At 46.3% G+C, this 19,828-nt stretch overlaps 1 protein-coding gene across 1 annotated transcript; it reads right to left on the bottom strand.

Annotated features, from left to right (window-relative positions):
• Positions 1 to 1,594: 1,594 nt before the first annotated feature.
• LOC127295932 (uncharacterized) lies at positions 1,595 to 3,210 on the bottom strand. Its single transcript, XM_071818203.1, has 3 exons — positions 2,702 to 3,210; positions 1,714 to 2,383; positions 1,595 to 1,627 (listed from the first exon to the last, which is right to left on the bottom strand). Exons 1-3 carry the CDS (start codon positions 2,872 to 2,874, stop codon positions 1,595 to 1,597), a joined length of 876 nt encoding a protein of 291 aa, XP_071674304.1. The 5' UTR covers positions 2,875 to 3,210.
• Positions 3,211 to 19,828: the final 16,618 nt, after the last annotated feature.

Below are 19,828 nucleotides of genomic sequence, written 5' to 3'. Positions count from 1 at the left end.
ATTTGAAGTTTAGGATATGTAATATATGATTTATCATAATTGACATACAGATGATGAATACCTTGTGTTGTGCCTTTCTTATTGCCAAGTGCGGCTTCAAAGGTTGTACACAGTTTGTGTACCTGTGTCCATGCAATTTGCAATTCGAGCAAGTAATTGTTGTCATTCTGACTTGAGTAGTTGACTTAGACGCTTCATGTTGCCCCCTGCGTCTTTTCTTCTGTTTTCTTCCACGTTTAGTTTCGTACTCAGGTGGGTCTATATCAGGTGTATCGGTTTTGGTCCATCCGTGAGGTCCTGGAACTGGATATATGAGATTTTTGTATGCCTTTTTGTACATGGGCTTCTTAAAGAAGTCGCTAACATAATCCTCCGGATATTCTTTGGCATTGATGATTGCACGCACAGCATGTTTGCAAGGTATACCCGTTAGGTCCCATTTGAAGCAACCACATTTTCTTTCTTCTAAATTCACTTCATATGTCCTTTCCATATTTGTAACTTGCCATAGACCCTTCTTCGCACGTGCAGCTTGCCACCACCTTGAATTTCTCTTCTCCCACTCTAATCTTTCGACAAATGTTGGAGTAATTTCCCATTGAGCAGTTTCTACCCCTTCTCTCTTTGTTGTATATCTGACCATTAGTTTGGTCCTAATTGAATCAATCATGGTCCTAATGGGCTTATCTCTGACTTTGAGTATAAAGCTGTTGAACACCTCACTAATGTTGTTGACCACTAAGTCAGTCTTACAGTGTGTGTCAAGTGCATGCCGTGCCCAGTGTTTAGATGGTATTTTACATAACCATTCCCATGCTTTCTCATCTGTTTTTTCAGTTCTTCCATGGCAACATCAAAGTCAGCCTTATCAAATGCATAGGCAGCAGCATCTATTATTTTCTTTAGGCCCTCACCCTTGTGCCCGGCACTCTGAAAATTTGCAAAAATGTGTCTAAGGCAGTACCTATGTCGAGATTCAGGAAATACCAAGTTCACTGCAGCTAAGAGGCCTTTCTGCCTGTCGGACATGATGGTATAATTACCAAACTGACCTGATGTTCCACCGAGCGCATACTTTAGCTGATTCAGAAACCATGCCCATGTCACCGTGTCTTCTTTTCCAACAACCCCAAATGCTAGAGGATACATATTGTTATTGCCATCTCGAGCTGTGGCGGCAAGAACTTGGGCTCCATTTCCCAACTTCAGAAAACATCCATCAATCCCGATGAAAGGCCTACAACCATTTAGGAACCCTTGGATTTGAGCATTTAGAGTGAAGAAAAGTCCCCAGAACCTTGGATTCTTTTCAGGTACTGGCTGGACCGTTGTTACATGGCATCTAGAACCCGGATCCTTGTCCATTACAGTCTGCATGTAATCTCTGATCCGTGTAAATTGTGCATCTTCATCTCCTACTACAGCTTCAAGTGCTCTATTCTTTGCCCGATATGCCATATGCTTCGAAATTTCAACTCCATGGTCTCTCAGCACAGCATCCATGAGTGCAGTTACACACATTGATGGATCACTCTTTATGAAATCCTCATATTTCTTAGCGAGCCAACTGCTGTTAATCCTTGAAGTATCGGTCTTAGTACCACATGTGTGCGGCAGCATGATCTGCCTAATGCAATGTGTGCGCTCTCCCTTAATTGTAGATGAGTGTAACATAAAGGGACAAGTGCCATCCGAGCTGCAGCAAACAACCACCCTCTCCTGATTATTTTTCAAGTATGTAAAGTTTCTGCAATTAGCTATGTGATAATTCTCTAAAGCTTTCCTTAATTGTGTGATATCAATGAAGCACAGATCCAAGACAAATTGCTCATGTGCATTGCTCTTGCTCTCATCATAATAGACTCTCTTCTTCACTGGTTTTGCAACACTCTTTCTCTTCCTTAGTGCTATTTTTGACTCCAAAACAGCCCCATCATCATCACTTAAATTTATAATCTCTTTATTGTCATCACTACAACTATCACTAAGAACAAATATATCTTCACTTGTGCATGCATCTGCCCTCTGTTTCACTTGTCGGATCTTGAGTGCCTTTGCCTTCGCATCTTTGCTTCTTGCTTCCCTTCTCACAGTTGCCTTGTCCACTGTAGCCTCATCCAATTCATCTTCAGGAGTTGGAGGGAATAAATCTTCTACATCTGTCTCCCCTTCAAGGTGATCATCAAATGCAACATCATCTTTAGACTCTGAATTTTCACTTGAACTGTTGTGACCAACAATGTCTTCCAAGAATCCCCTCTGAAAACTGTTGTCCATATTCAGATCAAATTGGCTATTCATCGGCCATTCTTGAATAGCCAATGCCAACGCTTCAACACTGTAATCAGCTGGCCACTCCATACTGCATTTTGTACTATCCAATCTAGATCAAACACATAAATAAGACTAATTAGCACAATCCATACTGCATTTTGTACTGGCCACTATTCTTGAATATATACACAGTTTTAACAATTACATAACTTCTGGGACAATGCCTTAAACACAATACAAAATCATGCACAGAATCTGAATAATATGAACACAATCCCCAAAATTTCGAGTTCTATAACCAAAATAACGTCGATCTGAAGAAAAAGTTCAAAATTTTCTAACTAGGTTTTCACAGTGGAGAACCTAACCTAGGCAACCGAGTGCAGAGGTCGAAGAGAGGGAGCACGGGTGTGGGGGATGGGCTTACCCGCCGACGCAGACGATCTGGCTGGAGTCCATCCTCGCGGGGCCGCTCGCCGGAGATGGGGCGGACGCCGTCGCCATCTCTCCTCCTCCCATGGCCGCCTCCGCTCGGTCTGATTCAGCGCCGTCGAGATAGGGAGGTGGAGGAGTCAAAGAAGTGGGGAAGAACCCCTCCATCGCCGGCCAGCAGGTCGCCGCCGATGGGCCGGCCGCCGCCGCCGCCGTCGTTCCTCTCCGCGTCGGACGGTCGCAGGGTCTTTTTTTCGGTCGCGTGTGTCGTTCGGGAACAGAGGCAGGGGATGAGCTAGTACGATTCAGGAGGCTCTACGATTCAGTTTGTTTGGTTCAATGTATTTGGTGGTTCCCACTAGTCAGTTACGTTGTTAACCAAACTAATCCCAACTTTGGACTTCTGTGCAACTAAATACAGGTAAAATTGGTGTTCTTTGCAACAAACATCAATAGTGAGTAGTTTGCGCAACATCGACAGCAAAAGTAGGTGGTTTGTGCAATTTCCTCTAAATTTCTTGTACCGCCGTGTGTGATGTGGAAGGATGGGACAATGTTTCTTCAGATGTGCACATGCATTCTCTGTTAAAAAAAATGATGTGTATGTGCACAATTTAGTGACCGATTTGCTGAATATTTGAAAGAAAATGATTGCCCTTATTCAACACAAAGTTTGTATTCCATATCTTGCTTCGCCAGGTCGATTTTCGATTTCTTTTCTCATGGTTACCGCGAGTAAGATTATCCTCACAGTTTTTGTCCCGGCTGTTACGTCCTCGACAATGGTGATTTGTACTCTTGGCTCTCCAGCGACGTCAACAAGGCTGGTCGGTTGTTATTTATTGGGATGCTGGTGTTGGTACTCTTGCCGAGTTTAATGGTTGCGCCCGTGCACGCACCCTTAGCATTACGGCTCAAATTAAATTTATGGGAGAACATTCGTCGGTATTTATAGGTCTATGGTTCATTATCTATCTTTGACTGTCTTCAAAAGAGTACAGAATTATGTTCTGGGAGAAGAAAGAATTTGAAAACCTCGAAGATTTGATAGTACCTTCTAGACTTTATTTTATAGTCGTTGGAGTTAGCTTGTGTATCTCTACCATGTATTATTTGTTACTATGAATATATGTGGTATTGTGGTGACCCGGCATACCACTGCATGGTGTAGTATGCAAGTCTGATATAACACCAATGAAACACCGTTCCACTAGTATTATATCGCTCAGAGTGGTACAACAGAAACATATACGGGTCCAAGGCATGTCTATAGAGTTACAACACTGACTCTTTACAAAAGATCCACATAGCCTCCTACGTTACAATGAGGTAAAACTGCAACTAAACTCCAGAAGAACGACTCGTAGTCTAAGCCTATCACGAACTCTATTTGTAGAGTATTTAACTAACTATAGAGGCTATGAATAGATTCTAGCTAAATAGGATCTAAGTTTAGGAAGCTAGTTCCCTTCTATTGCTAATCTGGGTTGTCCCTTGTTGGATGTGGTGTTTGACTCCTCTGCCAGGGTCCTGTCTCTTGAAGTAGTTGTTGACTCCTCGGCCTTCGAGTTGCACTGTAGATCCTCCTTCGATGCCTCCATATCTAAGCAGGGGATTTAAGAGTGGTATGAGTACGAGCGTACTCAACAAGTTCATTATAGGAAAGAGGTGTTTAATGCACTAACTACAGCATTAGACCACAAAGTCTAATACCAATGCAGGTTTTCATAACCATTTCTTCAAAAGGTTGCTTTTATTTAGAAGAACTATGTTCGTCAGCCTTCACCGGTTTACTAGAACTTCATGGAGTTCCTTTCCGGCAGCGTTCGCAGTTCCAAATCACGGAACAGGGAGTGACAGGTCACGATTCATTACACTCTGCAGAGGTGTGTTGCTTTACCCATAAGAGATCTTAACCTTGGTGCCAACCGAGCCGCGTGTTCGTCCACACTTCTTTTGGTGTGAGGCCCGGTATAAGGTCATAGCCGATCATATTCCTCCGCTACCTCATACACCCACCCTTTGTTGCACACCCCGACCCTGGGTCCTCGCCGGTCCCATTATTCCCATGTTAGGGTGGACCCCGACCACGACAACAGTTCTGGGCTCATACCATAAACTCCTTCGCCGGTAGCTGCAACCCATCATAGACCGCAATACCGTGGGGACTTTGTTGGGACCCCCACCCTACAACCTGATCCTCGGGCAACAAGTGTACTACGGTCACTGCCGTGGGGACTTAAGGCTTCCCCAGCCTACCGCTTGCCCCCTTGGAATACAAGTGTTCTACGGTAAAGCGCGTCCGTTGATGTACAAGAGGTGGAAATACGATTGACTATTCCGTCCCACTCCAGATCTTATGGTTAACACAGGTATTACGGCACAAGAATCACTGGACGACATTTGTTGTTTAATCCTGGATGGATATAAACCCTTGCAATGGAACCTCCACCATATCAACACAATCCATGGTTCCATTGCCCACCACTTAGTCATATTCATAGTTATGAAAATAGTGGTTTTGCTTTTTATGCAATAGTGATAAACATAGTACTTTGCAAGTAATTTGATAGAAATACTCAAATGACATGAGCAAGCGATGAACTTGCCTTTCTTGACTGCAAGATTATGCAGGCAAGGTCTTCGATACGCAATAACTCCAAATTCTGAAATAGCATCATCGTCCGGTAAGGACGATGTTTAAAAGATTGGCAAAGATGCAATAATGCATAAGTATGAAATGCAATCGCTCTAAGCGTGATCTAACCCCGATGATTTAGATTTAGTGAATGGTAATGATTAGTTCAGGGTGTGTTGTACTTTTAGAGTGATTCACAAACAAGGTTCTTATTCAGGGTTGTGTTGTTTTAGAATCATAAGCAGGTGGTAAAATGCATAGTAATAATCATACACACCAAGGGATAGTAGCTGTATAATAAGTAAAGAGCAGTTGTCAGTTTTAAGTCCTATAGTGCATGGTTGATGATTACTTATTATATAATTCAAAATAATAACTTTTGAAGAACATGTTCTTTAATAAAGAACAAGTATGATAATTAGGTTTGGTGGGTTATATGGATTCCTATGGTTCCAATTGGTTTCTGGAGTAAGAATGAGGTGGATCCCAACAATGTTGGATTCATCAGCTATTAGGGCTTGTATGGTTGAGTTAAGTCTAAGCATCTTGAGCAATTTATTATAAATAGTTGCTATCAAGGTTGGTTCATCTTGTTGGGGATAGCTAGCTGGTGTTTATAGATCTTATTAGGTATAGTTGATGACTATTCTATATTTTCTTCAAAAGAATAACTTTTGAAGAACATACTTCTTAACGGGAGTGGTGTTTTGGAACATGGGAGCATATGCTCCCTCTATTTTGAAATGCATCTTACACATGTTTTGAATTTCAAAAAAATTGAAACCAAAAATTCGCATGTAAATCTTCTCGTGCTACACGCTTACAAAGTTGTTTCATAAAAAATCGACTTATCATGTGACGTGTGTAAAAAAGACAAAACTCAGTGCTAAAAATAATGCTTTTTACAAGATAAGTTTTCTCTTTTTTATATAGACCACAAAAAATATTGGTTTTTCGTGAAACTTGAGGAACGAACATATATTATGAAGATGTACATGTTAAAAATTTTGTTAAATTTTTTTGACATTTCGAAATATAATTTTTTGGTAGAGGGTGCATATGCACCCGGGAGCCAAATTGAATTTCCGCTTCTTAACTAATAAGAAGTATCTCAATTAGATTTGTGTGGTCTAGGGTCTGCTATTGGATCCACTAAGTAAGGAATAATTGGCTCCTAGATAGGATGGTTCATAATTATTAAGTACTTGTAGGGTTTAGTGGACTATGGTTATGTAATGATAAATATTGGGCATAGATGCTATTAGAGCTCATCACAATGGTGTGATGCTAATTAAGGTTTATTAAGGCTGATTGTTTTAGTAATAGGATTTAGGGTTTATACTTGGTTGACCCTACTTGATTATTTAGGTCTCATGAAGATGAACACATGGGACACCCATATATTAGTGATAGGTCTTCTACATTTTATGTGGCCAGGACAAGTATTTAGTTGCTATTATGGTTCTATGTTTGAAAGGAAAGTATTATGATCACATGTTCTAACCTAGGTTTAGTAATTTAGGGTTCACATGTAAAAATGGAACTAGGGTTCCTAATGGAGTTAGGGTTTTAGGGTTTCTCATGAAATGATAGGTTTCTAGATTTCTCCCCTTATGGAGCTAGGGTTTTCTAATTACCCTAAAATTCTTGGATTAATAACTTGTTTGCACAGTTAAAGTTATTAATAATTTTGGAATAAAAATAATGTTGGATTTATCATTTTATTATTTTTACAGATTTTAATAATTAAGGTAATGGTTAATTAAGGTTTAAATCCTTTTAATAAGGATTTAACACAATAAATAAATAAGAAAAATAGTTTTAATGTTTTCTTTATTTAGTTACTGGTTTTCTTTAATTTGGAGAATTTTTCCTAATTATTGAATTTTAATTCAATTAAGGATAAAAGGAAATGCTTAAATAACATTTATCAATAATTAAATTTTTTATTAAAAATAAAATTTTCATATTATATTTTTATTGGATAGAGATTATTTTTATAAGGATTTTGATATCTCATTTATATTTTTCTGAGTTATAATGTATTTTATATAAATCTGCAAAGTTTCAGCAATTTTCTGTAATTTAAAATAAATGGACAAAACGTTTGGTACCGTGGCATACCCTAGCGCTAGACACTGACCCGTGGGGCATGTGCCACGTAGGCTGCCACGCAAGCTACGATGGGTCAAGTTTGACCGAGCGTTTGACCCCGCCGACTGCTAAACGCCGGCGAGTCCGTGTGCGGCGGCGCCGCTGATTTCTGGCGCCCCCGGACGCGCGGATAGGTCCTCCTGAACCTACGCGACACGCTGAGTGCAGTGGTGGTGTTGGTTTTCCCAATGAATCACTGGAGCATCGCCGGAGATCACCACCTGCGGCGGCGGGCTCCGGCCATCGATCGATTATGGGCTACAGGGGTCTAAAGGATGCGAAATTAAGCTCTAAACAATCGCAAGCTCACCAGGAATGCGACGGTGTGGTCGGCGAAGCTCGGGGAAGTCCGGCTTGCCGGAATTTGGTGTCGCCGGTGTCGGAGCAGACGAGCTCGTTGGCGTCGATTTAGGGCATCTCGGTTCGATTCCTCCCGTGGGCGTAGCTTGTCGAGGACGGCGGTCACGGTGGTGTGCTCAGCTCGGCTCAGGGAGGCCTCGTTCGCCGGCGAGAGGAGTCACTAGTGCGGTCCAGGGTTTCGGTGAGGGGGAATTTGAGCAGAGAGAGAGGAAAACGGAGATTGGTCGTCGTCCAGGGTACTTATAGGGTTCGAGAATGCGCCTAGTCATGCGCTCGGGTGAGGAGAAGTCGACAACGGCGTGGAGAAGGTGAGCACGGCTTCGTGCTGTCCACCATGCGTGGAGAAGGGATGAGGACGACCCTCTCCCTCGATGATTTTTTACGAAGGGGTACGGTGGTTTGCTGGGCTGGCTTATGGGCTGGCTTATGGGCTGCGATTTGGGCCATTGTTGGGCTGTGGTGCTGGACTGCACCACGGGCTGTTCGGCCAGGTAAGCTTCTACTCCATTCTTTTCTCTGTTTTCTCTTTTCTTCTTAATTTTTTTTAATTCTGTTGTTAATTCAATTTTGAATGCTTTTCTATGTTGCAGGTATTTCCTAATTGAATAATACAAGAAATAGCCCAAGATTCATCATACACTTTGATAATGTATTAGAAAATTTAATATGGGTACTATAACATTGGTTTAGTTGTTATTATTGGGATTTGAATTCAAATATCCATATGGACATGAATTTGACTATTATCTTTAAGAATGTTAAAAATTGTTTTCCATATGATAGTTTTATTACTTAGTGATATATGGAGTTTTGTTGGTATTACTTTGTATGAAACAATCCCAAAGTAATACTTATTAATGAATTTCAATAAGGGGGTGACTTAATGGCATAAGTTCATGTGTTAAAATATCTCTAAAGATTTGACCTCCTATTTGAAAAGGTTGTCACTTGCCTATTATTTTATGTGCATAACTATGTGCTAATGAATTGGAAACTCTCCTTGAACTCCTTCCAAGTTTAGTATTAATGTTGTAGTTTAGTAATACTTTAAAATTACCTAGAGTAAGTGCTACTCTCCTCATGGTTTGGTTTAATTCAATGTTAAGAAAATCGGTAATCGTTAACTGCTCGGCTAGCTTGGGAGTAGCGATTAATCGGAATTCGGACGATTAACTGATTTAATCGGTCAGCTATTAATCGGTGCAACCTACACAAATTAGCACTTAAAACAATTTATATAAGAAAAATAATAGTATATGAGCCTCTATATGTCTCTCCCCACTTCTCTAAAGCCTAAAATCCTAGAAAAACTTGTACGCTTCTCCTGCATGACCTAATCTTTAAGATCAGGAGCGAATTAGGATCCACTAGTCGAAGCCGCGTTCCTTCCTTCCACTTCTTCTCCTCTCACCTCTGAAATTTATATTCTCCCACTACCTACCTAGGGTACGACCCCTCTTACACCTCAACCACCTAACCTATTGAAGGCGTCCTCCAGTTCCTAGACGAGCTCCTCATGGTGATTGAGCTCCTGTAATCTGAGGTCTGGGAAACTATGAGTAACTGGTCTGGGAGGGCAAGAAACTATTTGGCAACAGTGGAAATGAAGCTATTGGAGGCTGCAATCAAGCGGGAGCTTCGCAAAATCTACTTTATTGGGGAGGGGTAGCGCCTGTATTAGCGATATGCATTGAAAATATTGTAACTTTTTTGACCAAGTGTGGTAGTTAATCGGGAAAATACCTAGTAATCGGACTTTCGGACTGATTAATCGGGCTAAAGGATTAACACAAGAGATTAATGGTAATCGACACGGTCAAGCCCCTAGTAGCGATTAATCGTCCTAGTAATCGTTGAATCGGCCTAGTTTTTGAACAATGGTTTAATTATAAGGATAAGTGGTTGATCACCCTAGTGGTATACAAACTAGGTTGAGATATAATTCTAGTTATAGAGATGAGATGACACCATATGGCATTGGCTAGGGTTTAATCTCCCCTATCCTTAATAAGGTGGTTACTTGCTTAATATTTCATGTGCTTCTCTAATTACTAAGGATTTGAGAATTGGTTTCATCTTCTACCAATTAACTTCTATTATTATCCTCAATTAATCATTAAAGTAACTACAGTGGTTATAATTCTTTTTATAGTTAACTTTGGTCATATGGATTGATGGTTTCTCACCATATAAAGTATAGAGTTTGTCTCTAAAGGTTTTCTTGTGGTTCTTAAGTGAAGAATAGGTGGAATGTAAATGTGGTAGGATTCTACTTATGATCACCAAGTGATTCACAAGTTAAGGTTGGGATCTAAGCCTAGGGTTTCTTACTAGTTACCTCCCTATGATTTCATGTGGTGAATGATATCTACTTATCTTATTAAGATTTATCTTATCCTCACATACCTCAAGAGCATGATCATGGATTAGGCATGATCAACTTGTTCTTAATATCTCTACCTCAAATTCTTAGGGTTTATGATCATCACTCAATTTATAATGAGCAAGGTTTGGCTTCCTAAGTTATCTCTCAAGACTTAGGTTTATCATTCCCAAGGTTAAGTATTTTCCTGATCAACTAAATAGAGTTTCTTTCTTATCCTATCATGAATGGATATGGTTACCTCAATAGTTTCTATCCCAGGAGAATGCCTGAGATAATAACTTATAGTTCTACTTAAGGATTGATGATTTAATCATCAAGATGTATGGGTAGTTCTCTCCCTAAAGTTCAAGTGTTGCCCCAACTACTTGAGTGTAGCTCCATAGCTTGATTTGTCTCATATAGGTATAGTTATTCTAGGGTTTATAGTGTACTCACAAGATCTCATTATGTATGAAAGGTTAAGTCTTTACCTAGATGACTTAGTTGAGTTAGTCTCTACTTTACTTCACCAATTCATGGATATAGTCTTGTTTCATTTGATATTAGGTTATCCCATCATTTCAAAGTGAAATGGTTTAGGTCCTAATACTTTAGTTCAAGAATTGTCCTTGATTCTTAATTAGGTAAAGCTAGGATTGATATGAATGCTCTCTCTCATTTGGGGAGGACTTCAGTTCTAACCTAAGGTTATTCTCCAAAGATAATGATGTAGTCACCAATATCTATGGTTAACATAAATGGGTTCTTTATCTAGGGAAGGTCTTGAATAATATCCTAGGGTCCCTCTTGAAGATGATGTTGTGATCATATGGATATTTATATCCAAGGTTTGCCTCAAGGTTTGTCATTGCTTCTCTAACAAAATAGGACTCTCACCTCTCTAGGTTTGTTGTATAATAATTTAGAATAGAGAAGAATTATATTCTTTAGTTGGATCTCCTTGTTTTGTTTCCAAGATTAAGGTAGAATGAATATCATATGGTTTATGATAAGTGCATGGATTAGTTCAAGACATGGAGAAGATAAGTGAAGAATAGTTTTCTCCAATTAATGTTACTTGATTTCCAATTAAATGGATGTTCATAGGTTATGGCAAGGAACATCATGTTGTGATCTTTAATAAGATCAAGTAGTTGATCCTTGATTAATAAGTTCTTGTGTTGATTTTAATTCCATTTGATCTAACCCCTTAGATCAAATTATCTTTTCCCAAAACAAGGTTTTAACAAAGTCACATTGAGGTTTATAGCGCTTGACTTGATGAGCTACTTCAATTCCACCAAGGTCAAGTGAAACTTCAGTTACTGTGACTGTTTTACTTTAAAGCGCGAAAATTCCCCAGATTTTCTATGCATGAATGCAATGCACACATCTGTTTCCTCTATTTTTGTAACCCCATTACCTGGGATATTACAGGTATTGATTGTCAAAAAAATGTTTATGTTCCCTCGGTATCTTAGTTCTTAGTCGACGCCAAAAATTCTTTGACCCAACGTTAACGTCTGTTCTTTCTTTATCTTTTTCAAGCTATGATAACAAGGACTTTTGTTTGCGGGACAGATAAATACATATTACATACATAGGCAAGATAAGTAATACAAGTTCTTTCGCAATAAAAAGAATAGTTCGGCCAATTGAGACATAGACACGCCCTTGTTGTCGTGACGAGGGAGAACTTCTACGTTTCTACCATGTTGCTTGTTTGTTGCAAGGATTACTAAGCTGCAATGGTACTAGTAGACCTCTTGATTTATTACAGATAGGTCTTCCAAAGTCGCGATATGACTTGATCTCAATCAGAATCCATCTGCATGACCAACCATTTTACATAACCACGTACGTAGTACGAACTTTGCAAGTATCCTGAATGACCAGCCATTTTACATAAGCACCAAATACTAGAAATCTTGTAAGTATACTAATTGTAGAGCTCCTTGACATTGATGTCTTAGGTCTACTCTTTAATTTGGAGGGTCTTTTTTGCCAGTATGTCAACAATTTAGTAATGGAACTCTTGTTTTATATAGCATGCGCATTAAAATTACTTTTTACGAAGTTCGCTCTCTCTTTTTTGCGACGGGGTTTTGCTCATGGTAATACATAGAGAATTAAGCTAACATTGTGCTAATATTACCAGTGCGTGGATCAATAATATGCAAGCTAAGCACAATCTAGTGCTGGAACTGTTTGTAGAGGCTAGTCGGACAATACAAGGTGGGATAATAGTTATCTGGCTGGCGTAGCCCTAGCATAATTATTGGCTTTTTTTGCGAATAGTATAATTATTGGCTGTCCACCTTGTCTTTAGCTCTCTGTTGACTGCAAGTAGCTATTGCCAGGTAGCAACGGTCATTGACAAGTCTGGCAAAGCGCGATTTGGAGGCTAATGATTCCATCGTTTGGTGGAGTGGTCCCTTTCTAGATTCGGGTTTCAGTCTTGGACTGTGCTTCTGGAAGCGTGTGTTACGAGTACCAATGCTTGGAACCCGTCTCTGGTCTAGCCATGTGTTTCGCATGGACGCGATTTTTCAATCTCGGATGTTTGCTTTTGAAGCTAGAGCTGCCATTGCCAAGTTTTATCTGTTGCCATTTGGCAAGCTAGTCTAAGTAAACATGGTCTTATTAGACTCTTAGCATTTAATTTCATGATGAACTTATTTTTTTTTTTTTTTTTTTTTGAACAAAGAAAGGCCTAGAAGGCCCAGGAGCTTTCATTTCCACACATGTGGTGGGTACAAATTTACAGGGAAGTCCTCAGGCATCTCTTGCACCGAAAAACCTAAATTTGAAGAAAGGCCCTCCCAAATTACATAAAACACCCTGAGACAGAAATTGAAAAAGCAATCGGGTCCCTGGGTGCCACCACCACCATTCGCCGGCGACCTCGAGACGCTGCCGTCGAGATACGATGCCGATATGCTCGATAGCATCCTTCCGGCGATGCTGCTGATCCGCCGGCCGCTTCTCCTCCTCCGGGGACGAACCACTTGGCGGTGGAGAGGCGACGAGCTCCGACGGACAGAGCGAAGAAGAGCCTCCGTCTTGGAGGTTGCAGATGGGCCGCCATGCCGGCCTAAGATCGTGCCGTCGACGAGGAGCGGCGCGTGTTCCGCACAGAATAGCTTCACCGAAGAAGCTCCATAGCACCCTGTAGGCAGACGCTGATGAGCGGAGGTCCAGCTCGTCCAACCGCCACCTCTCCTCTCACCACCACGGCAAGGCAGAGAGGAAGAACAGAGAGACGCCCTGGAGAAGCAGCTCCACCAGCAAAGAGGGTAGGATCCCTCCCCAAGAGACAAAAGCAGCCAACCTTTCTTCAGCTCCTCCTCGCCACCATGGCCGGCCAGGAGCAGAGAAAAAGCAGGCCTAACAGCAACAAGTTGCCTTACCTCCTCGCCACCATGGCCGGCCAGGAAGGCATCGCTTGAGCTGAGATCCAGGAGAGAAGAAGGTCCCTCGGCCACCAGTTTATTGAAGAAGACGCTGCTGCTCTCCACCTCTCCTCCCTCCGGCCATCGGAGCAAAGGAAGAAGAAGAAGCAGCCCTAGGAAGGCCGAGATCCGGCGGCGTAGATCTTGGTCGGCGTCCTCTCTACGGGGAGAACCCCAAACGGCGGCATCAAGCCGCAAAACAAGCAAACAACAATCTAAACTAGCCCTAATCTACTCCGGCGCCACACCACTACCAACTCCGGCCAGCTAGCCTGGCGGAGCGGCCGGCGGCGGCCCGGTTAGAGAGAAGAGACTCTCAACTTTACTGTAGACAGCTGAGAGCGGTGGAGGGGGGAAATGTGTTCTCTTTCACTTGTTTTTTTCTTGAGAGAGCGCAAGAGGAGGAGGGGGGTCCTGCAGGGAAAGGTTTTCTTTAATGGAACGGACACTCTGTTAACTTGACTCGGTACCAATCTATGGGCATGGTACTGTGTAAGAGCATCTCCAGTCGCGTCCCCCAAAGCGTCCCCCAAAGGGATTTGGGGCGCGCCAGACGAAAAATGCGTTCCAGCCGCGTCCCCCAAAGCCCTTTTTTGTCCGGCGCGCCCCTATACGGTGTCCGGCGCCCCGAGCCCGTCCCCGTCCCACAGGGGACGCTCGGGGCACGCCGGACACAACGAAAAGCGAGGCGGGGAGTGGCGGGGCCGATGTGTCAGCGGCACAGTTAATTTTAACCTAACCGTCGCCTACCTCGCGACGGAAGTTATTCGCGCGCAGTGACACACGGCGGCATATTTGCCTTAATGGCGACGGAGGGGCAGGCGAGACGTCTCGTCGGTGTTGCGCAGCCTCCACGCGTCGCCGGCGTTCGCACGCCACCGCCCATTCCCGCGCGATCTTCCCGCCTCTTCTCGTCTGTTCCCGCGCTTTCTTCCCGACGCCGGCGTCTATAAAAGGTCTCCTGGCTCATCAATGGTAGCCACCACACCCCGCCGGCAACAAACACAGCCCTCGTCGCTCCACAGCCGTCTCCTCCATCACCAGTGGCAATGGCGAACCGCCCCGGCGATGGCCACTTCCCTCCACCGCCGTCTCCTCCACTTCCAGCCCGGCAGCGGCGTGCGGCACTAGAGGAGGCACTCGAGGAGGAGGCCCGCCAGCGGCGTGAGGCGCAGCAGGTGGCGGATCTAGCGGCGTTCTCCGCCCCTGCCTCCGCAGCTGAGGAGGCCGCGGCGGCAGCAGCGTGGCAGGAGCAGCAGTGCGACACCGTTGCGGCGTTCGACGCCTCGACGGGACAAGAGGCGCGACGGCGCCGTGCGGGAGGAGATGGAGCAGCGATGGGGCGACGAGCGCCGACGCGGCGCGATGAGCGGCAGGCGCTGTTCCGTGAACGGCGTGACTCGATCGAGCGCCGGCGGCGTGAGTCAATCGAGCTCCAGCAGCAGGTGACGGCGGAGGAGCGTCGGCAGCGGGAGGCGGCACTGACGGCGCTATGGGGGAGGCGAGCGGAGCAGTTGGCGGCGGAGGCCGACGCGTTTGCGGCGGCGATGATGGAGGCGCCAACAGATGTGGAGGAGGAGGCGCCAATGGAGGAGGAGGAGGCCGAGGTGGAGGACGACGACGACGACGAGTTCGACTGGTCCGACGACGACGGGCCGCACCCGGACGAGACGGCCGATCAGCAACGCGCCCTCGTCGAGTCCTTCGAGTCGGAGAAGAAGCTCCAGGACGACGCCCGTGCCCGCGAAGAGGCGCATATTCGTCGCGCCATCGAGCTCTCCCTCCAGGCGGCGCAGCAGGGGACGGCGGAGGACGCGCGGCGGGAGCGGCACTGTCTGGCCACCGCCGAACGCAAGGAGAGGAGGCGCGCGCAGGAGGAGCTTGTTCGACGTGTTTTTTGTGTTTTTGTGTACACGGCGAAAGCTCAAAATGAAGTTGTGAGTGCAAGACTGAAACAGTGCTCATCAAGTTAAGCTGCCGTACCGGTGAAGCTAATCATTTACTTGATTAATTCAACCTCGTGCATGTTGGAGCTAGTAAATCAATTGATCCAAACTATACAACAGCATGGCGTGTTCACTTCAGGCAGCTAGCACGCACGAGCGCCTAAGCAAGTTCAACAGCTATTTAAAATCTGATTAATTAAGGTGTTTTACAGATACACATGTACAGGCTAAAGCACAAGTACTATGTATATGCGGTACGGTACGGTCCGGCCAGCCGGCCGCGCGTACGCGTATTATGTACGGGATTTGGCTGGCGCAACTAACATTATCATGGAGCGGAGGCGATAGGCATTGCGGCCGGAGAGTTCGCGCGTGCGAGCCTGAAGATTGACATGTCGTCGCAATTTTCTCGGAAGTGATCGCTATCCATCCATGTCGCCTCCCGCCTATAAAAAGAGAAGACACCCAGCTCCAAAGGAGAGGCCATCATACCTGGAGCAGAGACACAGAAGACACAAGACGCAGCAACCGGAGGGACGACGGAGGCAGTTCTTGTACTTGGAGATCGAGACGCAGGCCAAGCTCACACCAACACTCATCCATCCATCCCAAGCAAAACCATCCACGACCTAAACCCATCTACAATTCAATTTGCCATCCATCGCACGCACTAACCCATACACCGCTACAAGCCGGAGAACACCGATCGGAAGCACGCGAGAGCATCCATGGAGGAGAAGACGATGGTTTCCAACGGTGAGAACAATGGTTGATTCTCTCTTTCTCTCTTCCCCCATACGCATACATATCACTTCATGGCGCACGGAGTTGGCGACGACGGTGTCCGAGCTGCCGGCGTGCAGCCGAGCATCATCTCTACTTCGGCAAGCCGCGATGAAGCCGGTCACGACGAAGCCGGTGTGCAGCCCGACGCCACCTCTACTCCCGCGGGTCGCCATGAAGACGTCCACGTCGGGGCTGTCGGCGTGCAGTGCGGCGCCATCTCCGCGGCGCCCACGAGGCGCGACGACGACGTCCTTGACGGGGCTGCCGGCGTGCAGCGCGGCGCCATCTCCGCGGCGCCCACGAGGCACGACGATGACGTCCATGACGGGGCTGCCGGTGTGCAGCGCAGCGCCATCTCCACCACCGGCACGGCGCAGCGACAACATCCGTGTCGAAGCCGCCGGCGTGTAGCCCGGCGCCATCCACCACAAGCCGCGACGACGGCGTCCACGAGGAGGCTGCCGGCGTGCAGCGCGGCGCCATCAACACACCCACAAGACGCGACGACGACCGCGAGGAGGCTGCCGGCGTGCAGCGCGGCGCCATCAACACACCCGCGAGGCGCAACGACGGCGTCCATGACGAGGTTGTCGGCGTGCAGCGCGGCGCCATCAGCACCACCACCACGCCACGCCACCGACGACGACGTCAGGGCTGTCGGTGTATAGCCTGGCGCCATCAGCCATGTCGAGGACGACGCTGAACTTGACGAGGCTGCCGGCGTGCAGCGCGGCGCCATCAACACCACACCTGTGAGGCGCGACGGTGACACCCATGAGGAGGCTGCCGGCCTACAGCGCGGTGCCCTCTCCACGACGCCCACGAGCCGCGACGACGGCGTCCGTGACGAGGCTGCCGGCGTGCAGCGCGACGCCATCAACACCACCACAAGCCGCGACGACGACGTCCGTGAAGAGGCTGCCGGCGTGCAGCGCGGCGCCATCAACACCACCACAAGCCGCGACGACGACGTCCGCGAGGAGGCTGTCGGCGTGCAGCGCGGCGCCCTCTTCACGACGCCCACGAGGCGAGACGACGACGTCCACGCCAAGGCTGCCGGCGTGTAGCGCGGCGCCATTTTCACCACCCATGAGGCGCGACAACAACAAGCATGTGCCACGGCTGCCGGCGCGCGACTCGGCGCCATCTCCATCATACCTCGAGGTGGGACGACGACGAGTCCATGACCATCATGCTGGCGTGAAGCTGCCGCACAGCTCAGGCACCACGCTTGGCCTCGGCCCGGCTACTCATTGTGAAGACCTGGCGCTCCAATCACGAGTTTAACGTACACATACATAGGAGCGTTAACGGGCACACACGCGAGGGCCGTACGTACATGCCTTTGGTGTGCACACATGCATGCACCTGCTATGCCTTTGGTTGTGCATGTGCGCACCAGCTAGCCAGCTACGACCAAACACGGCGACCAAACACGAGGTCATATATATGCAGCAGTCTCCATAACATGAGAGCAACCTAAAGCGGGTGGCATTCGTGTTGCGAGCCACACGGAAACGACTTCAGGCCGGCGACCGTACCTTCCGACACGGGACGGTTTCTTCGGCGTGCCATCGACTCCACTCCACTGCGAGCCCGTGAGACGGCGTCCTTGACTACGCCGACAGCCATAAACTTGGCGTTAGGCTAAGGAAGAGGCACCGACCACATCGGCTACACCGACTTACGTGCATGCGTCCACTGGTGGAAAAACAGGCTTCCGGGAAGCCCCATAAGTCGCGAAGGTAAAGGAACCGCGACTAATGGGGTCTTTAGTCGCGGTTCGTGTGGCGAACCGCGACCAAAGGCCTGGGCCCAGGGCGCACGGTGGCCAGCTGGTGCACGTGGGGGGCTTTAGTCGCGGTTGGCCAGGCCAACCGCGACTAAAGGGGCCCGAAGGCCTATACTCGAGGTTGGCCGAACCAAGCGGGACTAAAGCCTCCTCCCTATATATACCCATCCAAGTAACACTTAGCCATTTGGTGCCATTCTCTTCACAAGCTTCACAAGTGGGTGTTAGGTTTGCTTTTGGTTCCTCTTATGCACATAAGGTGTTTGATGAAATGCCCCAAGAGCATGAAACAAACATGATATGAAGTGTTGGAGCCACACTTGAGCTTTCTCATTTATTTTTTCCTCCTCGATCGCGGTTAGCAACTTGAACCTTTGATGTGTCGTTGATAAAATGTGCATGTGTGTGTAGTTCATTGTTTAATTTATATTGTTTGTAGCTAGTTAGTTTAACAAATGCATGATGGTTAATTATATATTTTATATTATAATAATGCAGATGAATCGACAATGGATGTACGGTAACCGACTCTCCTGCGAGTTCAGTGCGGGTTTGAAAGATTTCCTCGTAGTGGCTAATGCGAACAAGCAGGGGGGTTTTGTTATCTGTTCATGTGTTAAATGTAAGAATCAGAAGGGTTACTCTTCCTCAAGAGATGTTCACATGCACCTGCTTCGGCACGGTTTCATCGATGAAAGCTATCTTGCTCATTTCGGTGATACTTTCATGGAGGATGCTGAAGGTGAAGGGGAAGGTGAAGGGGAAGGGGATGCTGAAGCTGAAGGTGATGATGATCCCGTTGATGATCTTGGTCGGACCATTGCCGATGCACGGAGACGTGAAACCGAAAAAGAGAGGGAGAATTTGGATCGCATGTTAGAGGATCACAGAAGGCGCCGTACCCCGGATGCGATGATGGTCCGAAGAAGCTGGGCTGCACACCGGATTTGCTGAGATGGAAGGCACGGGCAGGTGTAGCTGACTCGGCATTTGAAAACTTCTTTGAAAATGTTGAAGAATATGTTTCCAAAGAATAACGAGTTGCCCGCCACTACGTACGAAGCAAAGAAGGTTGTCTGCCCTCTAGGTTTAGAGGTTCTCGAAGATACATGCATGCATCAACGATCGCATCCTCTACCGCGGTGAATACGAGAATTTGAATGAATGCCCGGTATGCACCTTGCATTGCGTTATAAGATCGGGCGATGACCCTGGTGACGATGTTGAGGGCCAGAAACCCAGGAAGAGGGTTCCCGCCAAGGTGATGTGGTATGCTCCTATAATACCACGGTTGAAACGTCTGTTCAGGAACAAAGAGCATGCCAAGTTGTTGCGATGGCACAAAGAGGACCGTAAGTCGGACGGGGAGTTGAGACACCCCGCAGATGGAACGCAATGGAGAAAGATCGACGAGAGAGTTCAAAGATTTTGGTACCGACGCAAGGAACATAAGATTTGGTCTAAGTACGGATGGCATGAATCCTTTTGGCGAGCGAGCTCCAGCCATAGTACCGGCCCGTGACTCTATGCATCTACAACCTTCCTCCTTGGTTGTGCATGAAGCGGAAGTTCATTATGATGCCGGTGCTCATCCAAGGTCCGAAGCAACCCGGCAACGACATCGATGTG

This window comes from Lolium perenne, chromosome 4 (assembly GCF_019359855.2).
Source record: "Lolium perenne isolate Kyuss_39 chromosome 4, Kyuss_2.0, whole genome shotgun sequence".
Classification (NCBI taxonomy): domain Eukaryota; kingdom Viridiplantae; phylum Streptophyta; class Magnoliopsida; order Poales; family Poaceae; genus Lolium; species Lolium perenne.
The sequence above is the reverse complement of the archived record's forward strand: the minus strand, read 5'-3'. Positions and strand labels throughout refer to the sequence as shown.